This window comes from Notothenia rossii (assembly GCF_949606895.1).
Source record: "Notothenia rossii genome assembly, chromosome: 11".
Taxonomy (NCBI): Eukaryota; Metazoa; Chordata; class Actinopteri; order Perciformes; family Nototheniidae; genus Notothenia; species Notothenia rossii.
Window position 1 is genome coordinate 4,858,295 of NC_136910.1, and position 26,525 is coordinate 4,884,819.

At 42.2% G+C, this 26,525-nt stretch overlaps 3 protein-coding genes across 3 annotated transcripts; 1 reads left to right on the top strand and 2 right to left on the bottom strand.

The window, feature by feature from the left end:
- Positions 1 to 966: 966 nt before the first annotated feature.
- On the bottom strand, positions 967 to 5,408 carry chadlb (chondroadherin-like b). The gene is made up of 5 exons (XM_079656836.1): positions 5,314 to 5,408; positions 2,588 to 2,752; positions 2,241 to 2,435; positions 1,564 to 1,719; positions 967 to 1,209 (listed from the first exon to the last, which is right to left on the bottom strand). The coding sequence occupies exons 2-5, from the start codon at positions 2,750 to 2,752 to the stop codon at positions 982 to 984; spliced, it is 744 nt and encodes a 247-aa protein (XP_079512962.1). The 5' UTR covers positions 5,314 to 5,408; the 3' UTR covers positions 967 to 981.
- A 230-nt stretch (positions 5,409 to 5,638) lies between these two features.
- rangap1b (Ran GTPase activating protein 1b) lies at positions 5,639 to 26,519 on the bottom strand. Its single transcript, XM_079658032.1, has 17 exons — positions 26,379 to 26,519; positions 26,082 to 26,249; positions 24,901 to 25,019; positions 24,323 to 24,450; positions 23,377 to 23,436; positions 23,111 to 23,290; positions 21,778 to 21,912; positions 19,569 to 19,727; positions 12,367 to 12,480; positions 12,181 to 12,280; positions 11,908 to 11,983; positions 11,420 to 11,591; positions 9,929 to 10,012; positions 9,731 to 9,833; positions 8,867 to 8,955; positions 7,781 to 7,902; positions 5,639 to 7,199 (listed from the first exon to the last, which is right to left on the bottom strand). Exons 3-17 carry the CDS (start codon positions 25,010 to 25,012, stop codon positions 7,124 to 7,126), a joined length of 1,710 nt encoding a protein of 569 aa, XP_079514158.1. The 5' UTR covers positions 25,013 to 25,019; positions 26,082 to 26,249; positions 26,379 to 26,519; the 3' UTR covers positions 5,639 to 7,123.
- Positions 14,750 to 17,304, top strand: LOC307024164 (tripartite motif-containing protein 16-like). Its single transcript, XM_079658033.1, has one exon. The coding sequence runs from the start codon at positions 14,780 to 14,782 to the stop codon at positions 16,445 to 16,447; it is 1,668 nt and encodes a 555-aa protein (XP_079514159.1). The 5' UTR covers positions 14,750 to 14,779; the 3' UTR covers positions 16,448 to 17,304.
- Positions 26,520 to 26,525: the final 6 nt, after the last annotated feature.

Genomic DNA, 26,525 nt, shown 5'->3' on the forward strand with positions numbered 1-26,525 from the left:
GGATTGATGGCGAGCCAAACCCAGTGAATCTGTGAGCGGTTGTTGGAAGCGGTGTGGCCTACCGTTGGACCTGCCTACAGAGGACGCGTGATTTGAAGAATCCTGCTGAATACACACTGATCTGATCCAGATAAGAACCAGTACACTATTAGCTCTACCCGGGTAGAAGAGCCATAGCAGTACGTACGTACACACACACACACACACACACACACACACACACACACACACACACACACACACACACACACACACACACACACACACACACACACACACACACAGACACACAGACACAGAACTGAACTGATTTGAATTCTCTTGATCAAAGGGAAGAGACTATTTCTATTTGTGTGGTAAAGAGCTCTATTTTTTATTTTCATTCCTTTTCATATTGTTGGCACAATTTAATGGAAATGTTGTTGAACCCTGCTGGCAATAAAATTGTAAAATCTTCAACTAAAATCTAACTCTTCCCAGAGTTATTCACGGCATACCACTTTACGAACCTAGGAAGATGTTAGCGCCTCTGTTCTTGGTATGATATAGGACTAGGGGTGCTACATTAGCTAATGAATGTTTCCATGCTGAACAACGGCAACATGACAATGTCTTCATTGGTCCCTCTTCTTTAGAGAAGACCAGGAAATGATGGATACACGGATCGTGTTCAAATCAATAGGCACGCAATGAGTCTAAATAATAATGATCACGCCACCAAACACACATTCAGACTAAAGGAACCAGCCTGTTGGGAAAATGTAAGAAGTAGAAAGTACAGGTATTTGTGTTCAACATGTAAGAAGTAGAAAGTACAGGTATTTGGGTTCAACATGTAAGAAGTAGAAAGTACAGGTATTTGTGTTCAACATGTAAGAAGTAGAAAGTACAGGTATTTGGGTTCAGAATGTAAGAAGTGAAAGTAAAAAGTTGTCAGAAAAATAAGTAGTGGAGTAAAGTACTGATACCAGAAACATGTACTTAAGTAGAGTAACAAAGTATTTCTACTCCACGACTTCCCACCTCTGTATTTAGTGTTATTATTTGGAGCATCATGCTGTACCTGGTCATGGTCTCAGTGGGGAAGAACTGCAGCTCGTTGTGGTCCAGACTGAGACGTGTGAGTGTGAACAGCCCGGCCAAAGCCTCCGTGTCCAGGTAATTTAAAGAGTTGTGACTCAGACGAAGCCATTTGATGTTCTGCAAGCCCTGGAGGAAGAAAAGGAGGTCTGATATTTAATGCTTCAAAGATTCAGAGACTGTCGTATTCAACGCAACAGGTTGTTATCAATGAAAATATAAAACCCCAGACTCCTCCAACAATGCTGCATACAAACAGTGCAAAAGGTATTACAATTGTGAATAGATTAGTGCAAGAACATCATTTTGCAACAATAAAAAGCCTGAATATTCAAACATATACAGTGACAAAGTGTATGGATTCAGTTTCAATAATTTAAAACACAATCCACTATCTTTAATTGTATTTCTGAGCAGCTGCAGAAAGCACAGTGTAAACTTCTCACTGTGTGTTACAGTCTATATTTGAGGTGTGTTTGTTACCTGGAAGGCCATGTTGGGGATGTACACCAGCTGGTTGTGTGTGAGGGAGAGCAGGTTGAGGAAGCCGAGCTGAGAGAAAGCTCCGGGCTGAATCTCCTCCACCCGGTTACGGTCGATCAGGAGCTGCTTCAGCGAGGACAGGCCGTCAAACGACTCCTGGACTCACAAGGAACACAACAAGCTTCACTGTGGTGCCAGGAAAATGTGTTAGACGAAGGAGACAGACATTTGACTTGAGCTAAGGAGCAATACTGTGTAGAAATGCTTCTGAATCATAGTGGCATTCACAAATGTTAAAACTGCTAAGATCTTAGGCTTTGAAGTGATCATTATCACATTTTCTATTTAATAAAACCAATTTGTGTTGGTGTAAACCTATTTGACAATAAACCTGAATCTGATTCTGAAGATGATGGTACAAAATGATTTTGTTCGTGTGTGTGTGTGTGTGTGTGTGTGTGTGTGTGTGTGTGTGTGTGTGTGTGTGTGTGTGTGTGGACCTGATACAGTGTGTGTGCACCTGGTACAGTGTGTAAGGACCTGGTACAGTGTGTGTGTGTGTGTGTGTGTGTGGACCTGGTACAGTGTGTGTGTGTGTGTGTGTGTTTGTGTGTGTGTGTGTGTGTGTGTGTGTGTGGAGGACCTGGTACAGTGTGTGTGAGAGTGTTTGTGAGGACCTGGTAGAGAATGTCGATGTTGTTGTTGGCCAGGTTGAGGAAGACGAGGCGTCCGAGGCCACGGAAAGCCCCCTCCTTCACCCTGCGGACGTTACAGCGTTGCAGCGACAGGTGTGTGAGGTACGGTGTGTGTTTGAAGGCCCCGGAGGGAAGCTCCTGGATGTCGTTACCACGCAGATCCAATTTCACTGTGATCTATTAAGAAGATAATCGATTCCTAAATTAAAACCGGTTGTGCAAGCTGTGATTTTAGCAAGAAAAGTGCTGTGTGTGTGTGTGTGTGTGTGTGTGTGTGTGTGTGTGTGTGTGTGTGTGTGTGTGTGTGTGTGTGTGTGTGTGTGTGTGACCTCATCCAAAGTAGGGGGGATGTGTGTGAGGTTCTTGCTGTTGCAGGTCACAGTGAGCTGGATCTGGTCACACACACACTGCTCAGGACATTTAGCGGAGTGTGTGTCAGGGACGCAGAGCAGCAGCAGGAAGCAGAGGAGGTGAGGACACATCTGGAAGAACATCTGGGAAGGACAATTACAATTTAAGTTCAAATATAACATAATTATAAGCATTCTAGTTCATGGTTAGTGGCCTATATATATCAGAAAACAGACAAAAGAGTCCGAACCAAAGACTGTGTAATAATAATAATAATAATAATAATAATAATAATAAAGCATTGGCAAATCACTTGTAATGCAGAAGGAATGACAATCTAACACTGACCTACCTGTATTTCGGTAACAGTGGGGCTAGCGTTAGCTCATAACACTTGTATTATTTTGCTGAAGTAGCATCTTAATGCAGGATCTTGATTCTTGTGATTGAATACCTTTTTTGATAGAGGATCTGAGTAGCCTGATTGATGTTTTATCTATGCCGTTACAATCAAAATATAAAGAGGAAACAATTTAGGGGCTCCTACAGGATATGCCTACACCGCAAATCTCTATTGAAGGTGTCAGATTGCATAATTTTGTACTTTTGGGGGGATTAGAGTTATTTTGCTGAGTTTGGGCCGAGCCAGACTCCACTGGAATGACTTAAAACCACATTCCCATGTCGGATCAACAGCCCTGATCCGCAGGAATGGACAGGGAAAGCTGCACAGCTCCACACGTCTCCGAATGTTGGCACGGAGAAACAGTGCCATGCTCAAACCTGCTGCAGCAAATCCTGAAAAAGATGAAGCTGACGGAGACCCATGGCTGTATTAATGCAAAACACCAAGTCTGTGCATCAATTTTATACATCTACATTTTAAAAGGCACTTTTCTGTTATTTTCTAGCTTGTAATTGACTTTTTTGTTTTATTTGCTTCAGTGTTTACGTATATAGTTAGCCTATGTGTTGGGGAATAATTTGCCCTGCATGTCCTCCTTCGCCATCTGACACAGCTGACCAACCGTTATCTCCCTTAAGGAGGGGCTTCCCTTGCAAGTTGTTGTTGTTGTTATCAGTTTATGACCGGGCTACTCTCGGTCAGAGAAAGTTATTGTTGTGGGACACCTGGAACACATCCTTCTCGGGGTGTAATGACCCCGAGCCATAAGCGACAACAAATGTGATTCAGTGTCCTCAGCTGTTTAGTCTATCTATTGAAGAATGTTGATTATTACACTCTGATAGTTCAAACCTGGAGCTACAGGAGAGCTCTTCAGAATTGATTGTGGCATCTCAACCGTGTGGTCAACTCGTGGCCCGTGACATGTCTTGTGAATTCTCCGGCCGAAGCTCCAAATAAACCGTCAGTGTTTGCCATCAAAGCTCCAGCTCTCCTCGTGTCTCTCTGAGTCCTGACTCCCATCCATTCAGAAGTTTTCCTCACACTATGTATGTCATTTAGTCCATAAAAAACGAAACGTTACCAATGCTTTGAGAGCACAAAACTTGCATTCCCAAAATACAAAGTGATTTATTTTTCTTTTATTATGTGTTTATCCCCTAATATATATTATTTAATAGATATTAGATATCCTCCCAGTATTACAGTGTACAATACTTCAGTATACTGTTTCATGGTTTTACCTTATTATCTTTTAACCTGCATTTATTGTTATCATTATTATTATTTAATAGTTTAGGTATTCTGTTATGTTGCATTGTTGGAAGAGCCTGTATTAGCCTACATTGAATTGCATTTATTTTCCAAACTTAGCTGTTGCGATATGACTAAAGCTTTAAATTGACTTTGTTAGAAGAAACAAATGTAAACGCCCACTTTTGGAAAGTTTTGTTAGATGAACAGTTGATGTTTCTGCACTCATCCAGCGTAAATGAGAGCATAGAAAATATTTGGTATTTAATCAATTATGAATATTTGAAGTTCCTTTAAAAACCTGCATGTAAACAACTCTGACCATACAGCAGCCTTTTGGGTATTTTAACAGCCTTCCTCGTTTTGTTCCTCAAACCCCCGGAGCAAAGAGGTACAAGAGGAGAAACTAGAGCCGGAGGAATTTCCCCTTGCACCGGTCTGTTTGTCCGAGTGCCCCCGGGGAAATACAGAGCTGACCGCAGAGGAGCCGCCGCTCCGCGCGCACAAAGACGCGCAGTGTCTCTCCACCCAGTGTGGTGCCAGAGCGTTTCCCCCTGAAAAACACGAGTCCTCTGGCCAGGTACGAAGAGAAAACTCCTCTCCAACGCCTCTGAATGCTTTTACGATTAAATGAACCTGCATTATACCACCGTATTCTAAACATGGTGTTAGTTTTCTGTGCGTAAAGGGTAAGGGATGATGGTTATTGACATATCTTCGAACGTTAAAATCCTGCAAAATGATCTAATATGGAAAAATAACAGCATTGTATTGGTTATATTTGGACTTATAGGTGGCAACCACGACAATATACAGCCAGTATATAGTGAGTGTGATAACAGTTCAAAATGTTGCATTTTACGCAATAATACGCACAATAAAACTGTCCACATGATTGGATAAATAAGCAATTTGGAGTACAACATAACATGTTGTATCAAAGCATTCATATTCTACCATCAACATAACTCAAATAAATGTATTGAAAAACATAAATTCCCTATTGTTGGTTGACAAATTAATCCACTTTACGCACAGACTCACCGTGCTGTGGCTCCTGGTCGCTCTGTGGCCGCTCACTCTCTCACGGTCTCGGCCCTCTGCTGCTCTTCCCCCGGCCCCATCCAAAACAAACTCAGTTTATCCCTTCATTCACTGACAGCCCCCCCCCCCCTCTCCCCTACCACCTTACTCTGACACAAACACACACCTCCTCCCTCTGGATTCTGTTAAAGGAATATTACACCTCATTTCCACACCAAATTCTCCATTTAGGATGAACGTGTAATCTTTTTAAGCTTTCTTCAAAAACAACCGTGTACCATTTCACTCCGTACACACACATTTATACACAGACGACGAGTCAGGGTTGTTGGATTAGTTATATTTCTGACAGTTAAAACACATCAAGCATTATCCTGTCCAAACAAAAAGCAGTCCACATGGTCTAATGTTAATCAGAAGAGTATTTAAAGTCCTAATCCCCATTACCTTTAAATGTTCCCTTACACCACTATCTGAGAGAACACAAAGCAACTGAATTGGTGCAGCACAAAGTCACAAAAGAGCACATTTTGAATTATATTTACGGATAAAAAAAACAAGAAGAGGTAAAAGTGATTGTGGTCCCCTGAGCTGTGCAGTGTTATGACTGGGATCAGTGCAGGGTATACACACACATGCAGCTGTGTGTTAAGGCTTGTGTGTGTGTGTGTGTGTGTGTGTGTGTGTGTGTGTGTGTGTGTGTGTGTGTGTGTGTGTCTCATTCCTGCTCACAGTCTGATGCACACTGACGTCACTGGACCTTATGTAATGATTGCATCTCATCAGTAAAACACAGCAAAATTAAGGCAGCTCTTAATTGTGATATATAGATTGTAAGCTTTACACTCAGTATAATTGTCCTTTTAATTTACGTCTCCCTCTACGCTTTCACAGCAAAAAAATAGCAGCATATGAGGTGATATACATATTAAAATACAGCAAACTTTGTGGTAGTATCAGGATGCTGAATATCTGCAATTCCCCTCAAAATGTGTTGAACAAATCCCAAATGTATCGACACCTGGAAATAACTTTGATGTTTCCACCCAGAGTTCTCTGTAGATAGGTCTATAGAGCTGCAACGATAGAGAGTAAAATAAACTCAAAGTATTTTTTAAAGGAATCATTAGTTTAGGTGATGGAATGTTTCTCGCTTTCTGTGTTATCTCATATTAAACTAAATATTTGTAATTGTTTTGTTCCCAATTTTCTTACACTTGCAGATGCAAAAGCGCTCTGCGTTTGGTCAAGTTGGTTTTTTGGTCAAGTTTTGGCAAATTTGTGTTTTTTTTTAATTTGCCTTTTTTCTGAAGTTGGGGGCCGTTATATCGCATTTGCACCTGTCGGGCTTCGTAAAAACCCAATCGAGAAAACTATTTGGCAGATGCAGCTCTCCCTGTCGCACATACACACACTGTTGGTTTCTTTTCACAGTGAATTTGAAAGAGAACTAAATGCACGGCAAGATGTTACGAAAAAGGAGCCATGGTCTAATGTTAGCTCCGCTCCAGGTTACATTCTTTACACATTCACCCAAAGGTCGCCTGGTGTGTATTTTCTAATATGTTTTTATTATTTCTGTAAAAAACAAGACAAGTATTAAGTAGAAAAATAAAAACTAAGACATTCTGGACAGTGTTCATAAAATATACAAATAAGAAGTGGAGAAACAGTAAGTGGTCGTAGGTGTCCCTTGTTCAAGTGTAAACCTGTTGGCGAAGACATTAAGGCGTGTGTGTGTGTGTGTGTGTGTGTGTGTGTGTGTGTGTGTGTGTGTGTGTGTGTGTGTGTGTGTGTGTGTGTGTGTTCATCAGTGGCACTTTTTCTCCAGAGTGCTGCTCAGCCTCTCACTGGCGCTGCTGCAGGACTCCAGAGCTTCACTGTTTCTGCACATTCACAAAGACAACAACGTACAAAAAGGTTACCAACTCTTTTAAATAACTTGTGTTGACAGTAGTTTACACATTTACTGCAGGATCAAAGATGCTCTTAACAGATGGACGCCATTAGTGGAGGTAATAGGAGGACACTGGAGTTAATAATGGAAGGATTAAAAAGGAAAGTGGACTGTGTGACACCCCAACATAATAAAATATGGCTTCTTTAAAATGAGGAATTTCTATTTTTGAAATATTCTAGTACATGGATATTTTTTCCTAAGTATATTGGACTGTGTTATTTTAATATGTAGGATGACCTTATATATATAACCCATCTTTTATTTTGGCCCACTGTGTATTTGAGTTTGACACCCCTGGCTTATATATAACCCATCTTTTATTTTTGTTATACCTTTACGTTCTCAGTGTTATTATTGATTCGATTTCTATACGTTTTGTATGATGAATTTTTTGGATTTGAGACCTTCTACATGTTGTGACCTGTTTGTCTAAATTGGAATATTAATGGTTGTAAAGGGTAATGTGAGAGAATAACTAATAAAGAATACGTTTAAAGCAGCTCGTACCTGGAGGTGAATGTGTGGAGCAGCGAGGCCACGTGCTGCGGGAAATACTCCTGCTGCACAGCGTGCTCCAAACACAACAGCTGACCTGGGACCAGCGGAACCTTCTTCACCTTCCCCTCGCCCTGAAGTCACAACAGATAGAAACATGAAGAAACATACATTGGTTCTAAACTTAGATAACACACTACAGGAAAGGGAAAACCTCAAAAAGCAAAACAGGTCCTCTTTAAAGGTCACCTATCATGCTATTTTTAGGCAATAGCATAGGTCTCAGATATATACAAATATATAAAAAAACATGTCTATGAAGTGTTTTGCTCAAAATACCAAACAGATCACCCATTCTAGCCATTCCTCATATCCCTCTATTTCACTTCCTGTTTCAAAAGTGCTGATTTGGGGAATAAAGCTTAAAAAAAAATAAAAAAAGAGGAGGGGGCTGAGCTCATGCGGGACCCGGCAGCTACTGTCTAAACTAAATACTGCCGTGATGAAACTCCATATCATGGATTATCAAGGATTCTCTCTGAAACAGTATGGAGCTCAAAGGCTTTCTCTCTTGCCGGTTATACCACAAGGTGAGTTCCTTTTTACTTCCTGCTTCTTCACACACATGCTCTCCAGTACAGGTTAGCTCTGAGTGTTAGCGATGCTAATGTAAACACCGACCATATTACGTCCAAAACAGTCGGGCATGTTTCTGATAGCAACGTTTCTGATTGGGCCGTGGGTCCACATTTCAGATATTACGTCATATTGGACGCAAATCTGGATCAGCTCCGTTGTTCCCCCGTTTTTAAAGATTTGGGTACGGAGGAAAAGAGAGGGGGTTTTATTTTCTGACGCTGCGTGAGTTCCCCGACACACCGGGGACACATCTTTATGCATAAAAGACATCAAGAAGTGCATTTTGCATGATAGGTCCCCTTTAATTCATTACTCTGGGAAATTATGACTTCTCTGGGTTTTCTCTCCAGAATTTTACCCCTCTCTGGATTTGTATTAGTGATAATTTTCCTATAATGGCCCCGGGGTACATTAACCCCATTATGTCTGTGTCAGATTTAGGGAGGGACCGTTTTGTACCTTGAGGAGTCCCATCATGACGAGCAGCGTGGAGAGGAAGCAGTAAGACGAGAGGTCTGATCCAGAGAGGAGCTTCTTCAGCACAGCGTCTGTAACACACACAGTGAGGGAGTTAATGAGAGGAGGGGTCTGTGCATACAGACTGACATCTATCAACAACAACAACAGTGTTTGAACTACAAGTGGAAAACAAATGGGTAGTAGGATTAAAAGCAGGTGAAAAAAGATTTTTCATCAATACAATTCCTGGAGGAATGCAATCAAAGAGATGTTTCCACTCTAAAAGTCCACATTTTAATAACTGTTCAAGGCCAAAAGAGGTCCAATCAGAAAACGGACCAAAGTAAAAAAGACTGTTTGTGAATCACAGATCTTTTCTTTTTTCCAACCAAAGACTGTGGGTGTTTCTCAATGTCGAGGAAGGATGCTCCAGAGCCACTATTTCAAGCATGCTACGTCATCGAGTACCGCCGAAGGACTGTTCCAATCTCCAGCATACTTGGAATTCTACCGAGCCCAGCGTACTTCGTTTGGAGTAATTTCGAGGCTGCACATGTGTAGACTCCGCGGTCTTAAAATCCCCACAATGCTTTGCGCACGGACCAATTTCCCCAAATCTGTGGCGGAAAAATGTAAGGCGGGGCCTCTCATATGACGCACACCTGCACACTTGCTCGCCTGTTCCACTCTTCGTTTTCCGAATGCCAGGAAGGATTCTTGCCTCGCTTCTGAAGCAAGACGCTCAGAAGACATGTGCTACCAAGCAAGCATCCTCGACATTGAGAAACACCCACTGTGAGTAAATATTATATAATAATAAAGATGAAGCCTTTTCCTACAAATACAAAGTAGGATTGAATTCACCAATAGTTTCGAGCACGGCTGTCTTCGTCTCTGGTTCCTCACTGTACAGAGAAGAGACTTTCAGGAGGATTTCAGCCGCCGTGTGAGGGTCAGACGCACGCACCTGGAGAGAATAACGTTTTAATAACAGATCATATCCTCAAACATCTTTTATTAAAGATCATCCTGCTGGGACCCTTTATATTGAGATGACTTCACCTGTTGCTGGACGTTTGTCCTCGTCTCTCCGAGCTGAAGCAGCTTCTCTGCTGAGGGGCAGCTGAGGAAGGACATGATCTCTGCCTGAGGGCGACACAAAGACAATCAGAATCACAATAGAGTTGTGTAGTGGTGACGTCTTTTTGGAAATTGACCAGGAAGGGCAAGGGCTCCCTAGTCAAAGCTAATTTCTTTGATTTTGGAATATTGCAGAAAATAAAATCTTTGGCAAACACACATTTATGATACTTACACGTTTTGTTCAGCAGGATCATCTCTACATATGAACACCACTTTTATAAAAGGTTAAGCCTAAATGTAATGTCCAGAAGTGAAACGCTAACATCAGGCTATAAAGGAACTACAGTACCAGGTAGGGTTGCCAGAAACTGACCATGATCAAAATCGATTATTCGGCAGCCCTGGCGAATAATAATCGATTAACGGACGGATGGAAGCGTCGATAAGAGCACGGTTGTTTGCAAATTATGGAAAAAGGAATTTGCATATCACAGCGGCACATCAAGCCTCAAGTATCACCTCAATGCAAAACATATAGCAGCTAGCGTGGAAGCTAGCGTGGACGTTAGCCCGACTCGGAGTACAAGGACCCACACCCAATTCGCGTTGATCAAACAGTGGCCTATGCAACAGAGAGATTTTATTTTTCATCAGGATATTGGAAGAATAGGAGGGATTGAGGTCAATCACTGGAACTTTTTTATTTTATTTTAAATGGTACACTTTATGTTGAACTATTTATTACGTTGTTGGTGCAACTGGCACTTTATGTTGAACTGTTTATTGTTTCGGCCAAGGTTATTGAGAGAGTTGGACTGAAATTGATTAGATTTTTTAAATCAACTGTTGGTAAATCAACAAAGTCTGTTATGGCCTCTGAAGAAACAGAGAGATGTTTTCTAATAGTCAGGGTTTCCAATGTTCTGAATGTACTTGAAAGTATTGTGTTTTACTTCAAAAACAAAGTGTTATAGTTTACAGAAGGTCTACCTACCTATAGGCTACCTGAATCTCTGAAATGTACTATATTCCTAAATATGCTATTGCTACACTTTATGGCAAAAATTGCACTTTTCTGTTGGTCTTGGTTAAGTACCACCTTGAAAAAAATAAACAATGTTTTGTCGCTTAAGCTTATGTATTCAGTCATTATTCAAATGGTATACTAAAATCCATGTGAAAACAATTCCTTCTCACTGTTCTCAGGTCAAATATTTATATGTGATTAAAAATGCGATTAATTGATTACAAAGCCTGTAATTAATTACATTAATTCTTTTAATCGAGTCACGGCCCTACAAAAAACACATTCTAAGTACCATTGAGTTACTGAATACCGACTCCTTCCTGGGATTTAGCACTCATTCCTTCACCTCTCTATTTCACTAGATGAGAATAGCTTTATCGTTCAAGCGAAGCTGTTAAAGTACACATGGAAACGATGGCAGGATGTACTTTGTGTCTTCTTACTGAGCTCTGAGGTTTTTCTGGACTATCGTCTTTTTTCGTTGATCCGTTTTCCTTCAGGATTTCTCCGTCCTCATTGTCTTCATTGTCACTGGCATCATCATCATCCTCCTCCTCCTCGTTTTCATGGTCGTCTGGATCATCATCTTCGTCCTCAGGTTCTCCTTCATCATCACTACAGTAAGTCAAGAAAAAGCATAATTCAGCTGATCAGACTCAAGTTTTTCAAGAAAAGTAATAGGAGAATAGCTTCAGTACACGTACACACACACACACACACACACACACACACACACACACACACACACACACACACACACACACACACACACACACACACACACACACACACACACACACACACACACACACACACACACACACACACACACACACACACACACACACACACACACACACACACACACACACACACACACACACACACACACACACACACACACACACACACACACACACACACACACAACCTGAGTGACCCCAGCATGTCTCCTTTCTCCATAGCTTCCCTCAGAGCGTCACAGCCCTGCTCTCCCAGACAGTTACCTGTTAGACACACACACACACACACACACCATGTTACTTGTTAGACGCTTCGATCCAAAAGCAACTTACATACATTCAATACATGCTGACTGCAGTGGGACTCGAGCTTGCTACCCCCTGATTCGAAGTACTACAGACAGACAGACAGACGGACGGACGGACGGACGGACGGACGCACGCACGGTCAGAGTTCTTACCGTTCAGATCCACTTTCTCCATGTCAGGTTTGTCTCTGACGGCCTGAGCCACAACCAGAGCAGCTGCTTCCGTGATCTCACCGAACGACAGATTGATCTCCTGAACACAGGGAACATGAGAAAGCACTTTAATCTACCTGTTCGCAGAGCGGACATTTACAAATGCGGTCGTTTTGGTGAACTGACCTTGAGGACGGGCAGTCCCTCTCGGAGGACGGCAGCGAGGGCGATGGCTCCTTCAGAGCGGACCAGACAGTCTCCGAAGTTTATCACCTGAACGTTCCTCAGGTGCCTCAGAGCCTGAGGGAGGACAGGGGGGATTACAGTTTCAGTCAAAAACACTGGCTAAATATCTACTCTAGTTCTAGGCAGAGAGGACAAAAGTACACACATCCTTTACTCAAGTAGGAGTACAGATACTCGTGTTTAAAAATACTCTGGTGAAAGTAGAAGTACTGACTAAACTTCTTTACTCAAGTAAAAGTAAAGAGGCTTTGAAATGTACTTCAGTAAAAAGTACCCGTAACTAGCAGCTGTTTTAAAGAGTACCTGACCTCCCTTTATATTAATAGAACAATAATGTCATTGTTAGCTAATGAATGTTTCCATGCTGAACAACGGCAACATGACAACGTTTCCATTGGTCCCTCTTCTTTAGAGAAGACCAGGAAATGATGGATACACGGATCGTGTTCAAATCAATAGGCACGCAATGACTCTAAATAATAATGATCACGCCACCAAACCAGGGTATATGCAGGAATCCTGAAGTCAAATTTAATCCCTTTTAAGACCTTTTTTAAGACCCTTTCCATACATTTTAAGACCTCATCGCAACTTTGAGTTCTAACCGGTTACATTGGCAACACACTTTACTATATTGATTGTAAGATAGCAAAACTAAACAGAGTGCAGACAGACTACTGAAGCCTCCTTTCCACATGAACTTCAACCTCTCTGTGAAGGTCAGGTTTAATGCAGTATGCTGCTTTGTTGCTTCTGTAGACTCTGTGCTCTTTCATTCCAGTAAAACTCCTCAGAAACCATTAGAAACCAGTATTTGACCAATAAACAAAACAATTGACAAAACTTTGAACTATGAAATATGTTAAACTTTGGTGAGCTTCAGCGGGGTAATGCCATAGGAGCTCCCTCACAAATACCCAGGGGTTAAATTGGGCTGGGGCTGTCCGGGGCTAAGCCCTGGCACATAGAGGATGCTCTCACGTCATCACCCTCACACATTTGTCATATGTTTACAAAAAAGGATATATATTTTAAGACTTTGCTCGTTCTTAATATAGACTATATTTAGGGTCTATATATGTTGACTTTACTTTAAAATAGCAGATCTCTGTGACCGGATATAGTTTGGCTTAGACCCCGGCCCCACAAGGACGCATACGGTAAAACGCATACGCAAGCGCAAAAAAGGCTTCCGTTCACACGCGTTAAATCTTAATAATAGAAATAGGTAGAATAAAGGAAGTTAATTAAAAATAACAATACAATTATCACATTTAAAACAATGATAACCTTTTAGAGCTCGTCTAATACACTTCAAAGGGTTTGACAAGCAATTGATACAAATGTGAAAATAAAATAGATTAAAAACAATTAAAAAAGTCATTCAAAAATAAAATGAAATGGAGAATAAAGATGATAGAATTATAAAGTACATAATAACCAGACCGCAGAGATGTATTTTATTTAAAATCAGAGACACGTTGAGACCCTCAGATCCTCTGTCAGAAAGCAGCACGGCCAAAACACTTCACTTAGTCTCTTTGGATCACTTGCTGTCTCCTCTGGGTTCTGGTTCTGGTTCGGGGGTGTAGAACTGGAACCGAACGTGACGCAAACAGGGACCCCGGTCAGAGCGGTGCTTAGAGGGATCTTTAGGGTGGGGGCTGCCGTGGAGAAAGGGTGAGGAAACTCTGGAGGGGGGGAGGTAGAGGCGTCCACATGTGGAAGGACGTTCAGGAGGTCAGCGCTCGGAGAAACGTCCACAAACAGAGCTATGTTTGCTGGGTCTTCAGGGAGGAGAGGGAGGGGGTCTGTGGAGGTCTGATGGTCCTCTGAGAGGAGAGGAGGGAAGGAGATGAGGAGGGGAGGAGGTGAGGAAGGGAGTGAGGAAGGAGGTTCAGTCTCCTGCATCCAACTATTAAATCAATCAGCTATGCAGGACATTGAGGCTATAGATTTACACTGGAGGAAACACGTATTTAACCCCCTTCAGATTTTGTAAGTTTACCAACTTATTTTACAACTAAAAGCTCTTTTCAAATGAGGAGCAGGTTGTAACCGAGGCTCTGTGTAGTTCAGAGTCTGAGCGCTGCTCCTCCTCCTGGAATGAATCACAGTTTGATGAGCCCTCCCTCTTCTTCCTGCTCTCAGACACAGCCAGCTCCACTCTGTATTTCCTGGTTCCTCCCCTTCAGATCCACACTGAGGAGGAGGGGTGTAACCAACATGTGGGTAAAGAACGAGAGCTGATAGGCCACATTCACTGCACACACACATGCTGTTCAGATCAGCTGTCACTAGTTTCAGCTTTCAGGGAGTGAAACTCACACACTCGCTGCAACTGAGAGGTGAAATGGCGCAGAAAGGAGTTCAGCTGGACCGGGAAATGTTATCTTGTCCGATCTGTCTGGATCTACTGAAGGATCCGGTGACGACTAACTGTGGACACAGCTACTGCATGGACTGTATTAAAGGCTTCTGGGACGGAGAGGATGAGAAGAAGATCCACAGCTGCCCTCAGTGCAGGCAGAGCTTCACACCGAGGCCTGTCCTGCTGAAGAACACCATGTTAGCAGCTTTAGTGGAGGAGCTGAAGAAGACTGGACCCCCACCTGCTCCTGTTGATCTCTGCTATGCTGGAGCTGGAGATGTGGCCTGTGATGTCTGTACTGGGAGGAAGCTGAGAGCCTGTAAGTCCTGTCTGCAGTGTGTGGCCTCTTACTGTGACCAACACCTCCAGCCTCACTATGACGCAGCTCCATTAAAGAAACACAAGCTGGTGGAGCCCTCCAAGAAGCTCCAGGAGAACATCTGCTCTCGTCACGACGAGGTGATGAAGATGTTCTGCCGCACTGATCAGCAGTGTATCTGTTATCTCTGCTCTGTGGACGAACACAAAGGCCACGACACGGTGTCTGCTGCAGCAGAGAGGACTGAGAGGCAGAGAGAGCTGGAGGGGAGTCGACTAAACATCCAGCAGAGAATCCAGGACGGAGAGAAGGAGGTGAAGCTGCTTCAGCAGGAGGTGGAGGCCGTCAATGGCTCTGCTGAGAAAGCAGTGGAGGACAGTGAGAAGATGTTCACTGAGCTGATCCGTCTCATGGAGAAGAGAAGCTCTGATGTGAAGCAGCAGCTCAGATCCCAGCAGAAGAGAGAAGTGAGTCGAGTCAGAGAGCTCCAGGAGAAGCTGGAGCAGGAGATCTCTGAGCTGAAGAGGAGAGACGCTGAGCTGAAGCTGCTGTCTCACACAGAGGACCACAACCAGTTTCTGCTCAGCTACCCCTCCTCACTGCCAGCCCTCAGTGAAGCTACACACTCCTCCAGCATCAACATCCGTCCTCTGAGATACTTTGAGGACGTGACGGCGGCCCTGTCAGCAGTCAGAGACAAACTACAGGACGTCCTGAGAGAGGAATGGACAAACGTCTCATCGACTGAAGTGAATGTTTTACTGCCAGCAGCAGAGCCCACCACCAGAGCTGGGTTCTTAACATATTCACAGGAGATCACTCTGGATCCAAACACAACACACACACGGGTGGTATTATCTGAGGGGAGCAGAAAAGCAACATTCATGGAACAAGAACAGTTTTATTCCAGTCACCCAGACAGATTCACTGCATGGTCTCAGGTCCTGAGTAGAGAGAGTCTGACTGGACGTTGTTACTGGGAGGTGGAGTGGAGAGGGGGAGGGGTTTATGTAACAGTCGCATACAAGAATATCAGCAGAAGAGTGGGAGAAAGTTTATTTGGACACAATGACAAATCTTGGTCCTTAGTTTGTAACCAAAACAGATATACATTTCTTTACAACAGTATCAACACTCCCGTCTCAGGTCCTCTGTCCTCCAGAGTAGGAGTGTACCTGGATCACAGAGCAGGTATTCTTTCCTTCTACAGCGTCTCTGAAACCATGACTCTCCTCCACAGAGTGCAGACCAAGTTCACTCAGCCGCTACATGCTGGAGTTAATCTTTCTTATAATCATGGAGACACTGCTGAGTTTTGTAAACTCAAATAGCCTGAAGTCCTTGAAGGAACTCTTCTACTTCTTAAACTCACCGTGTGCCCATCAGAACTGATTGTCCATGTCTTCACTGCAGAGATCAGCTGTCAATCAAACATTATGGGCGGGGCTTCAACATCTTCTCACGAGTTGTTCTGTAGATGTTGGACTTTCTTCCGGCTCCTTCCTGTGTCTGGTTAGCCATGGAGGCTGTCACTGCTCAGGAGGATCCTTGTTCTCCTGAACTGATATCTAAACTTTGTTCTAAATATGTGTTGGATATTTCTTTTGATTCTTGTTGTTGTTTCTCTTGTACGAGTCTTCAGAGAGAAAGCAGCAGAGCTTCTTTTATTGTACACATTTTATTCCACTTTCTAAAACAGAGACATTTATAATCACATCTATTATTCTGACAGATTAAATGTTATTGTTGCCCAAATTAACTACACATGAGTTCCCAGATGGATATAACACTTATTTCATCATCACATGTTTATTTAAAATGATATTACTTACTGCCATGATCATAATCAATAAGTACATCATTTATTATTCTCCTGTAAATAGCTTAGAGTCTTTGGTTGGGAAATAAAATGTTATGGTTTTGCAGACTAATTGTTGTTGTTGTTGTTGTTGTTGTTGTCCAAATAGAAAGTGGGTACTCTGATGTTTTATAGAACATAACTTATCATGATAATAATCAATAAGGACATCATGTCTGATTCTGTTTGAAATAGCTGAGATGAAACACATTCATGGTGTGGAGAAAGTGAAACTGATCATGAAATCATTGAACAGACTTTACTGATGGGATGTGTGATTAAATTAAATGTTTAGATCATTAATAAAGGTTTTTCTTTCAAAAACAAAAACAGGATGTTGTTCTTGTGTTATGTCCAAGGTGCCATACGAAGCTGATGGAGAACATGTGGAAGTGATCTGAGACTAATGAAGCTCAGCGCAAGCTCAACCAGGAAGACCGTCTTTATTCATTCATTTACTATTTCCATGTTACTACTCTCTCTCCTCTCAATAACTGTTCGGGGGGGGGGGCGTCACTCCCCAGCTTGACCAATCACTTCGCTCTATTCCCAAGAGCCTATCACAGCGCTCCGTTAACCCTTTTAAGTCTGCTCTCCCCCCTGACAGCTGTCATTTCAGGTGACTCGACGCAACCCTCCTCCCCCCCTTTTCACCTCCAGGGTATATGCAGGAATCCTGAAGTCAAATTTAATACCTTTTAAGACCGTTTTTAAGACCCTTTCCATACATTTTAAGACCTCATCGCAACTTTGAGTTCTAACCGGTTACATTGGCAACACACTTTACTATATTGATTGTAAGATAGCAAAACTAAACAGAGTGCAGACGGACTACTGAAGCCTCCTTTCCACATGAACTTCGACCTCTCTGTGAAGGTCAGGTTTAATGCAGTATGCTGCTTTGTTGCTTCTGTAGACTCTGTGCTCTTTCATTCCAGTAAAACTCCTCAGAAACCATTAGAAACCATTATTTGACCAATAAACAAAACAATTGACAAAACTTTGAACTATGAAATATGTTAAACTTTGGTGAGCTTCAGCGGGGTAATGCCATATAGGAGCTCCCTCACAAATACCCAGGGGTTAAATTGGGCTGGGGCTGTCCGGGGCTAAGCCCTGGCACATAGAGGATGCTCTCACGTCATCACCCTCACACATTTGTCATATGTTTACAAAAAAGGATATATATGTTAAGACTTTTCTCGTTCTTAATATAGACTATATTTAGGGTCTATATGTGTTGACTTTACTTTAAAATAGCAGATCTCTGTGACCGGATATAGTTTGGCTTAGACCCCGGCCCCACAAGGACGCATACGGTAAAACGCATACGCAAACGCAAAAAAGGCTTCCGTTCACACGCATTCGATTCATTAACGTGTCCGTTCACACTAGACCGCTGGAAATGCTGGAAACGATGTAGTACATATGTCAGGCCTGTAAGTGGCGCTGCTGCCGCCCGAAATACACACAAAGCAGGGAAGAAGACCCCGGAGCATGGTTGCCATGGTTGCCCTTCTGTTTATTCTCCGCGGTGGACAGCGTGTTCTCCTGCTGTATCTCTCAGGTAGTCCACCAGCAGATGAAAAACACCCACCTCTCCGCCTCTTCCAAGGAACGAGGGGACCGCGCGGCAGTTTCCGTAAAAAAAATGTTCCGCCGGTCAACATGTCCGTTAAAGTTTAAATCTTCCGTACAAAATTAGAAAAGTGCCGGTCAGAGGTTTTTCTTTGTTATTTATTGAGCTTTAAAACCAATTGATAACGACTCTGTTATCTGTATAATAATATAATAATATTTAAGAAAACGGTGACTGCCTCTCTTTTCCTCCCCCTCTTCTGACAGCCCAGCAGCAGCAGGAGACGTGGGGAGAGGGAGGCGGGCTATTTCATCGTTATCAGAAAATGATCATATAGGGCTTACACACGGAGCCGTTGGACCCCCAGAGCGTTGCGTATGCCGGTCTACCCACCTTGGGACCGGTTACCGTAGTCGTTTAGTTCCCCCCCCCCACACACAGAGCGGAACAAGGCAACGAAACTTAAAATAATAAGCAGCATTTTACGGCGCGCTATGCATGGGGCCGCCTTGTGGGGTTTCCCGACATGTCGTTTCAGTAAATTAAAGGGTGTTTCATGTTGTCGTTGCTGTGAACCTTCTTAATACCTTGGAAAATGCCGTTTAATACTTTTTAATACTTTTTAATAGCCTTAATTTTCGCTAAATTGATTTATCAACTTTTAATACTTTTTAAGACCCCGCGGACACCCTGCAAACACACATTCAGACTAAAGGAACCAGCCTGTTTGGAAAATGAGAGAAGTAGAAAGTACAGGTATTTGGGTTCAACATGTAAGAAGTAGAAAGTACAAGTATTTGTGTTCAACATGTAAGAAGTAGAAAGTACAGGTATTTGAGTTCAACATGTAAGAAGTAGAAAGTACAGGTATTTGAGTTCAAAATGTGAGAAGTAAAAGTTTAAAGTCGTCATAAGTAGTGGAGTAAGTACTGATACCAGAGACATGCACTTAAGTACAGTAACAAAGTATTTGTACTCCACTACTTCCACCTATAGGTAAGTGTGGACGACTCACCTGCGCCATGGCGATGGTTCCCCTCTTGGTGAAGGTGTTGTCGTTCAGGTTGAGGACGCGCAGATCCGGGTTGTGTCTCATGGCTGAAGCCAACGCCATCACTCCGGCGTGGTTAATGCCATTCTGAGGCATGTGGACTTCCTCCAGGCTGCCCATCAGCTTAGAAGGACAAACAGAAGAGAGAGGAGACGAAGATGTTAAACATACAGCCATACACATTTCAAAACTGAGAAAAGCTGCAAATATTTAGAATCTGGAAGTGGGAAATATTTAGCAATTCTGCTCGTTAGATTGTTATTAAGAATGAACTGGTTATCAAATCGTTTCTAAAATGATGCCTAAAGATGATGAGGTTATTCAACAGTTAGTCAGAGTTTCACGTGTTTTTATTTTCTGGATATGTTCAAAAGGGAGAGACAAAAAAAACACACGTTATTATCACTATAAATAGTTTTAGTGTGATATATATAGTGTTGGAGATACAGGCTGCAGAGAGAATTCTCTCAAATGTAAAGTGCCCACAAATGTTTGCCTTTTCCAGAAATGATGTCCATCACAAGATTCATAAAAAGCACTACTACTAGTTAATAATATATTATAAAACGGACAAGTCAAATCAAGCAATCTGATTGGTTCTTAGCCGTGATATAATGAGCGTATATCATGGGTAGAATTGTTGTTACTTTTCACAACAAGTCAGTATCCCTCCGTGTCTGAAAAAAGCTACAACCGTTACAACTGTTACATTACGTCCGTTACGAAACTAACTAACGAACAAAGCTTAAGATGGACTTGTAAGGGATAATGTGCAGCAAGGACTTATTGACCGTTGTTAAGGATGCTCACATCTGCAGAAAGAAGTCCGCTCGATTTAACGGTATACAGTTTGGCTGAAAAGCAAACTGGGAGAAGGAAACAGCGGAGAAGTAACGGGGCAGAAACCCTCCTTTTTACGCAGCGGTCCAGACACAGACATCAAACGGCAACACATATTCAGTTGCCAGTTACTTTGGCCTTAAGGCAGGAATATCTAGATACTTTCCAAGGTTTGACATAATGAATTGTACTACTTTTAAAGTAAGCAACGATGTTTTCAAATCTGTAATCAAAAAGGTCCGCAAAAACGCTATCGAAGCAGTTCCTGCCGTTGCTACGTAGTTCAAACGGTAACAACGGACTATTTTTGATCTGCCTGTCGGGTGTTCTTTTACCCATAATGACCGCCTCGCTGCACATTATCCCTTACTTAACTTCGACCTCCGGGGGGGTCTTACTATGTAGGAGTGGATTTAGCAGTGCCTATCTCCAGAAAAAAAAGCACCTAAACTACGACATGCAGAGCTACGTGAAGAGCAGGTAGACCAACTGGAAAAGTACCACCATTCAAAAGCTTTCTGATGCGGGTCTTGAAACAAAGCAGAGAAATGATGACCGTTAGTGGCCACAGGTGCGAAAGCTCTCTCCAGAGCTACTGGAAGCCCAATCTCGGGGACCGGAGAAAGTGGAGCAATATTCTCGCCACGCCAAGCAACAGCCTCGGCCAACCTCAACCTATACAAGTGACCACGTAAGCCATGCTACTGATGCTGGACAGTTTTTCAGTGGGTGCACAATAAACAGCAACATACACATTAATGTAAATAAACAGCCAAATAATGGATCAACGCTCTCTGTCTAATATGTTGGCTTGCTGTTAGTGTTGTTGCATAGCAACCACCTCGCACTAGGTTTTGTGCAGAAGGCAACGGAGGGACTATTTTATTTTGAACATCATTATTTACTAATAAAAACTATTTAAATTAGAGTGTGTATTTTTCTTTCATATTGCCACACTTCGCGTCGGGCCGAACCACGCCCCTTAACTGTGATATAATAACCATATACCACGGCCTGTCGTGAGCTATTGCTTAATTATATAATAATAATATAATGTAGGGGTCAACTGTACCATTATAATATATACAGGAATATTTGCAGTTAGTAAGAATAATTATTTTCAGTTGAGAAAAACACAAAATGCATTTTCCATTCGACACACACGCTATAAATATTGTATGTGTGCTTTTCCTAACTGATAATAATTGTACACACCTGTGATTACAGATACTGTTGAGGCTTCAAAAACCTCAACAGTATCTCTGATTTGATAGTCTAGTGTTAGTCAAAGCTTTGAAAAAATATCAATGAATAAGGGGTGTTTCTTTTCTACCTGAAAGGCTTTAGCGAGGGCGCTGGCTCCTTCGTTCTCCAGCCGGTTCCTCCCTGCAATGAACACTCTCAGTCTGAGAGGAGATCCGTGAGCCAAGGACTTCCTGTGGCAGTCGATCAGAGCTTCAGCCAGGATCTATCAAACATACAGCACTGTTACAGCATGCACTCTGATGTTAGGATTCTACTTTACTGTCATTGCACAGAGAACAGCTTGCATCCGACCAGAAAGTGCAAAGAGTAGTGAAGTGCATGATGTTTCAATAACTTCACATATCAGATCAATGCACATTAATGAATACATGTCTCTGGATAAGGTGCAGATTTAGAGCATGTACATATAAGGTGGAGGGCTGATTCATATATAAGTTAAACACAATTGTAATGAATAATAAATACAGACATTGTGAACTAGGGCTGTCCCGAATACCATTTTTCGGGCTCCGGATATTCGGTAGTAATCAGCAGTGAATATTTGACGGATGTGCACCTAGGATAAGTAATAAGGGAGCTAGGAGTGATTATCGGTGCAGTAATAGGTTAGCATTTTTCACTCAAGGGTCATTTAGATGCTTCTTATGAGACTTGTGTTTTGTTTTGGTAAAAATGGTTTGTATCGTCAGTTAGCTGAGATTATTCCCGTTAGTCTGGTATAACACATTAATAGGTTCTTAAATATTAAGATCCCCTGAGACACAGTGTCGTGAAAAAAATAAAATAAGTACCCGCCGGCGGGGACCTTGGGGCTTAACAGGTTAATGTATACAACCCAATTTGTGTTCTTTGAAATTAAAAAGGATATTGCATTGTGTTTGTTACTTTCGTTGCAGTTGTATATGTCTTAAGTGTAATTTGGCTTGGCTTCCTATTTTGTATGGACATGCTTCTACTTTGAAGGAGTTAGCGCTGTTGACAGGAAGTTGTTGTTGCTATGGAAACAACATGACGAGATTGACAGAGAGAAAGTCATATCTACATAGAAAGAAAGAGAAAGTAAACGATAACGTTTATGGTTAAGTGTTAGCACCCCCCGAAGAGGCACAAGTTCTGACGTTGACATTGGAGTTTTCAATAAATTCAATTTGGTAGCCGCAGTGCAGCAGTGTAATTGAAACCCGAATAGTACTCCAACGAACGAATATTCGGATATTCGGGTACAGCCCTATTGTGAACGAGTCGCAAGGAGCGAAAGGTCCCTGAGTGTGAGGTTGATAAACCTGCACAATTTCGCAGCGGTTTATAATAAATCAGGTGACTTGTTTCTTCCAGTTTGTTTGGGGAAAAGTTCAATTTACATTTAATCTTTGAGGTGCGAGTGATTCTAACAATCTCACCTTTCCTCCTCCGATGCCCACGCCACAGTTGTTGAGCCTCAGCTCCTTCAGAGAGTGGCAGGACGGGCTCTTCAGCAGCTGCTCGACTCCCTTCACACCGTCCGGCCCGAAGGCGTTATCGCTCAGGTCCAGCTCCGTCAGCCGGGCTCCTGCAGTCATCAGAGCACTGCCCAGGGACCTCTAAGCAAGTGGGAAGCAAACACTTCATCACAAAACAAATCCTGAAAACCCAGAGGATTTTAAACACCAGTGTCGGAAAGTCTCACCAGAGCTGTTGGGATTTCAGAGCGCAACCTCCCGGTGAACATGTCGCTCCAGTAGCATCTCTGAAAGACAAAGAAAATATTGTTTAACAAGAGAGAAAACATTATGAAGTGTCTTTTTGCAATAATAAGAGGCAGCATTTTTGAGAAAGTGAATTCAAAAACAGCTTTGCAAGGGACAAAAAAGACTTCTTCCCCCCCCCCACTCACTCACAGTCAACCCCCAGGATTTAAACAATCGTAGGCTCTCGGAGTCACATCAGTGATGTTAATGTGACTTATTTGTTTGTGTTTTTGTATCTACTGGATTTAAGTGTTTCTGGTAAATGGTCTATGACATGAGTTGTTTGTTTAATGTACTGATTATTATTTGGGGGTAAAAATACAGACATTTTATGTTGAAAGTGACTTGGTTGATTATTATTTTTCCTTTGCAAACTTCAGTAACTAGGTCACCGGGCTATCCCTCTGTTTCTACGCATTTAAACATATCATTTTTTTTACAGCTGGCTATATTAAATATTCCTCTGTCTGGCGCCCAAATTAAATGTATTCGTTCAGGGGTAACACCTACGCTAAAGAAAACGACTTTACAATACAAAAAGTTTAATTACAACATAGTTACCCTAGTGAACAATCTTATTTTGTTAAAAGCTACTAAGAAAATGTAGTTCAAATGACAGTCTGGTCAAAAGGGGTTTCATTAAAGTGAAGAAGCAATCACATAATACAAATAAAACATTCCTATTTGTTATGGCTAAAAACAGTTTGATCTTTAGGTAGTTAACTTCACGCAAAAAATACTGCTTATCACTATGCAATTCAGAATGCAGTTTAACTACCAGCAAGCTACTTTAGTGTAGTATAACTACTAGTTGTATTACATGTAGTTCATCAGTACTCAGTTTGGAGCATTCTCTGTAAATGCGATGTATGAAATGAGGAGTACCTGGAGCTGGTCTTTGTCCTCCAGAGCTTTGGCGATGGCTCGAGCTGCTTCCACGCCCACCGTGTTTCCCTCCAGACGCAGAGCTCTCAGACCCTGAAACTGCTCGATGTCCCGGACCAGCTGCTCCACTGAGAGAGCACAGAAACAGGCTGTTACTCCCCTGGTGCCAACAATGCACAGTGTAGCAGGGCTATCGCTTTATGTTGGAAAAGTACGGATGCCCCGTCATCTGAGGATCTGGTTGAAGGAACTTTCTGGTAGTGTTGGTCTAGACATACATCGCTTAGGGTAAGCGGAAGGACTTTGTTCAGCTCTGGGAGCCGTATATATGCACATTATGAGGGATGGGAATGTGGACTGCCTCTGAAAGGAAACTGTGAAATGATTTATTTATTTTATTTGTAGGCCTATGCTTTTAATAGTGGTGCAAGTTGACGGTGTGTGCGTGTATGTGTCTGTGATGTACATGGTTTTTGGTTGTTGTTCAATACGGAAATACCAATAAACATTTTGTGAGGAAAACAAAACAATGCACAGTGTGGTGAATACAATGAGAAAAACAAAGCTGAACATCTGACCTGATTGTGCGTCGTCCAGCTTCAGTCCCAGGCCTTTAAAGCTCAACTCTCCATCCCCGACGTGGGTCTTTGAAAGAGCGTCAGCCAGCAGAGCAATGTCATCTGACGCCATGTTGACTCTATGGAGACATCCAGAAGTCAGACATTAGAGACAAAATGACATGAGATATACCTTATTGACCCAAATGTGGGATTACCTCAGCAGTAGAGGTAAACAAAACTGTGATTACTGTACATATCGATATTGAAGGATAGAGAGAGAGAGAGAGAGAGAGAGAGAGAGAGAGAGAGAGAGAGAGAGGGATGGATGGATGGATAGGCAGATAGAGAGAGAGAGATAGATATATAGAGAGATAGATAGAGAGAGAGAGGGGGATGGATGGATGGATAGGTAGATAGACAGAGAGAGAGAGATAGATAGATAGAGATAGATAGATAGAGAGAGAGGGGGATGGATGGATGGATAGGTAGATGGATAGCTAGATAGATAGAGAGAGATAAAGAGAGAGGGGGAGAGAGGGGGATGGATAGGTAGATAGAGAGAGAGAGATGGATAGATAGAGAGAGAGGGATGGATGGATAGGTAGAGAGAGAGAGAGATAGATACATGGATATATAGATAGATAGATGGATAGATAGATATATATATAGATAGATACATGGATAGATAGATTCTTACAGCAGCAGTGTTGTATAAAGTATAAACATAACAAGATTAAAAAGAATACACAATAAAAAGTATTCTCGATGAATCAAAATGGTCTATAAAAGACAGAAAATACTTCAGCAACACAAATATAGACTTATAAAACAGGAGCAGAAACACATAGGATGGGATATCAATTACAGATGTGCAAGGTGGCTGTCTATATGTATCAATAGAGTATGTCCATTGATATACAAATGGCAGGTATTATTCTCAACATAGCTGAGTCAAGATGTGTTTGTATATGACAGATAACAAACAGATCATTTCCTGACAACAACAGTCATGCTGAGTTAGCTTTTTAGCCTCACCGGTGCTAGCTAGTAGAAGTGCGCAACATTGGAAACGTTGTCACAACAAGCTAAGATCAAACGTAAACAACTGTGACTCTCACTGTGGCGTTTATAAAGTGTATACTGCTGCCTTGTGGCTATTTGATCGGCCATACAGGTCAAATAGAAGTTTAGAAACTTACCAGAAAAAGTGGTTTCCAGTTGAAAGACAGCAGAGAACACACGCCGCTCTTACGTACAGCGCGCCAGTTGTTTGTTCATCATGTGACGTCATGACGTAGAGACTTCTTCATCGTTGATTTTGTTCACGTCGGGTACAACCACTGGTACAACCGTTGTACCGCCACCTGCTGTTGTAGAGAACGGAACATGACATAAGTATAAATAAATAGGGCAATACATAAATAAATACAGGAATAAATAAATATATAAATAAATAAATTTGGAAATAAATACATATATCTGAACACTTCTCCCACCTCTGTTAATACAGTGAGAAGTGAACCACGTGTTTCTGCCCTCTAGCGGTCACCCTTCTTTTTGAAACTTGTTGCGATCCTGTGCACTCACAGAAACAGCTAGCAGTTAGCCACTATTAGCTTGATAGGATCCAGCGGCAGCAGCGC

Coding starts and splice junctions, on each gene's coding strand:
- rangap1b (XM_079658032.1), bottom strand. CDS start 25,012: ATGGCGTCAGATGACATTGCTCTGCTGGCTGACGCTCTTTCAAAGACC. Junction 19,728..21,777: donor CCCTCGCTAAAGCCTTTCAG/GTAGAAAAGAAA, acceptor TGTCCTTCTAAG/CTGATGGGCAGCCTGGAGGA. Junction 7,903..8,866: donor TCATGATGGGACTCCTCAAG/GTACAAAACGGT, acceptor TTGTGACTTCAG/GGCGAGGGGAAGGTGAAGAA.
- chadlb (XM_079656836.1), bottom strand. CDS start 2,752: ATGTTCTTCCAGATGTGTCCTCACCTCCTCTGCTTCCTGCTGCTGCTC. Junction 2,436..2,587: donor TCCCCCCTACTTTGGATGAG/GTCACACACACA, acceptor TCTTCTTAATAG/ATCACAGTGAAATTGGATCT. Junction 1,720..2,240: donor ACATCGACATTCTCTACCAG/GTCCTCACAAAC, acceptor TTGTGAGTCCAG/GAGTCGTTTGACGGCCTGTC.
- LOC307024164 (XM_079658033.1), top strand. CDS start 14,780: ATGGCGCAGAAAGGAGTTCAGCTGGACCGGGAAATGTTATCTTGTCCG.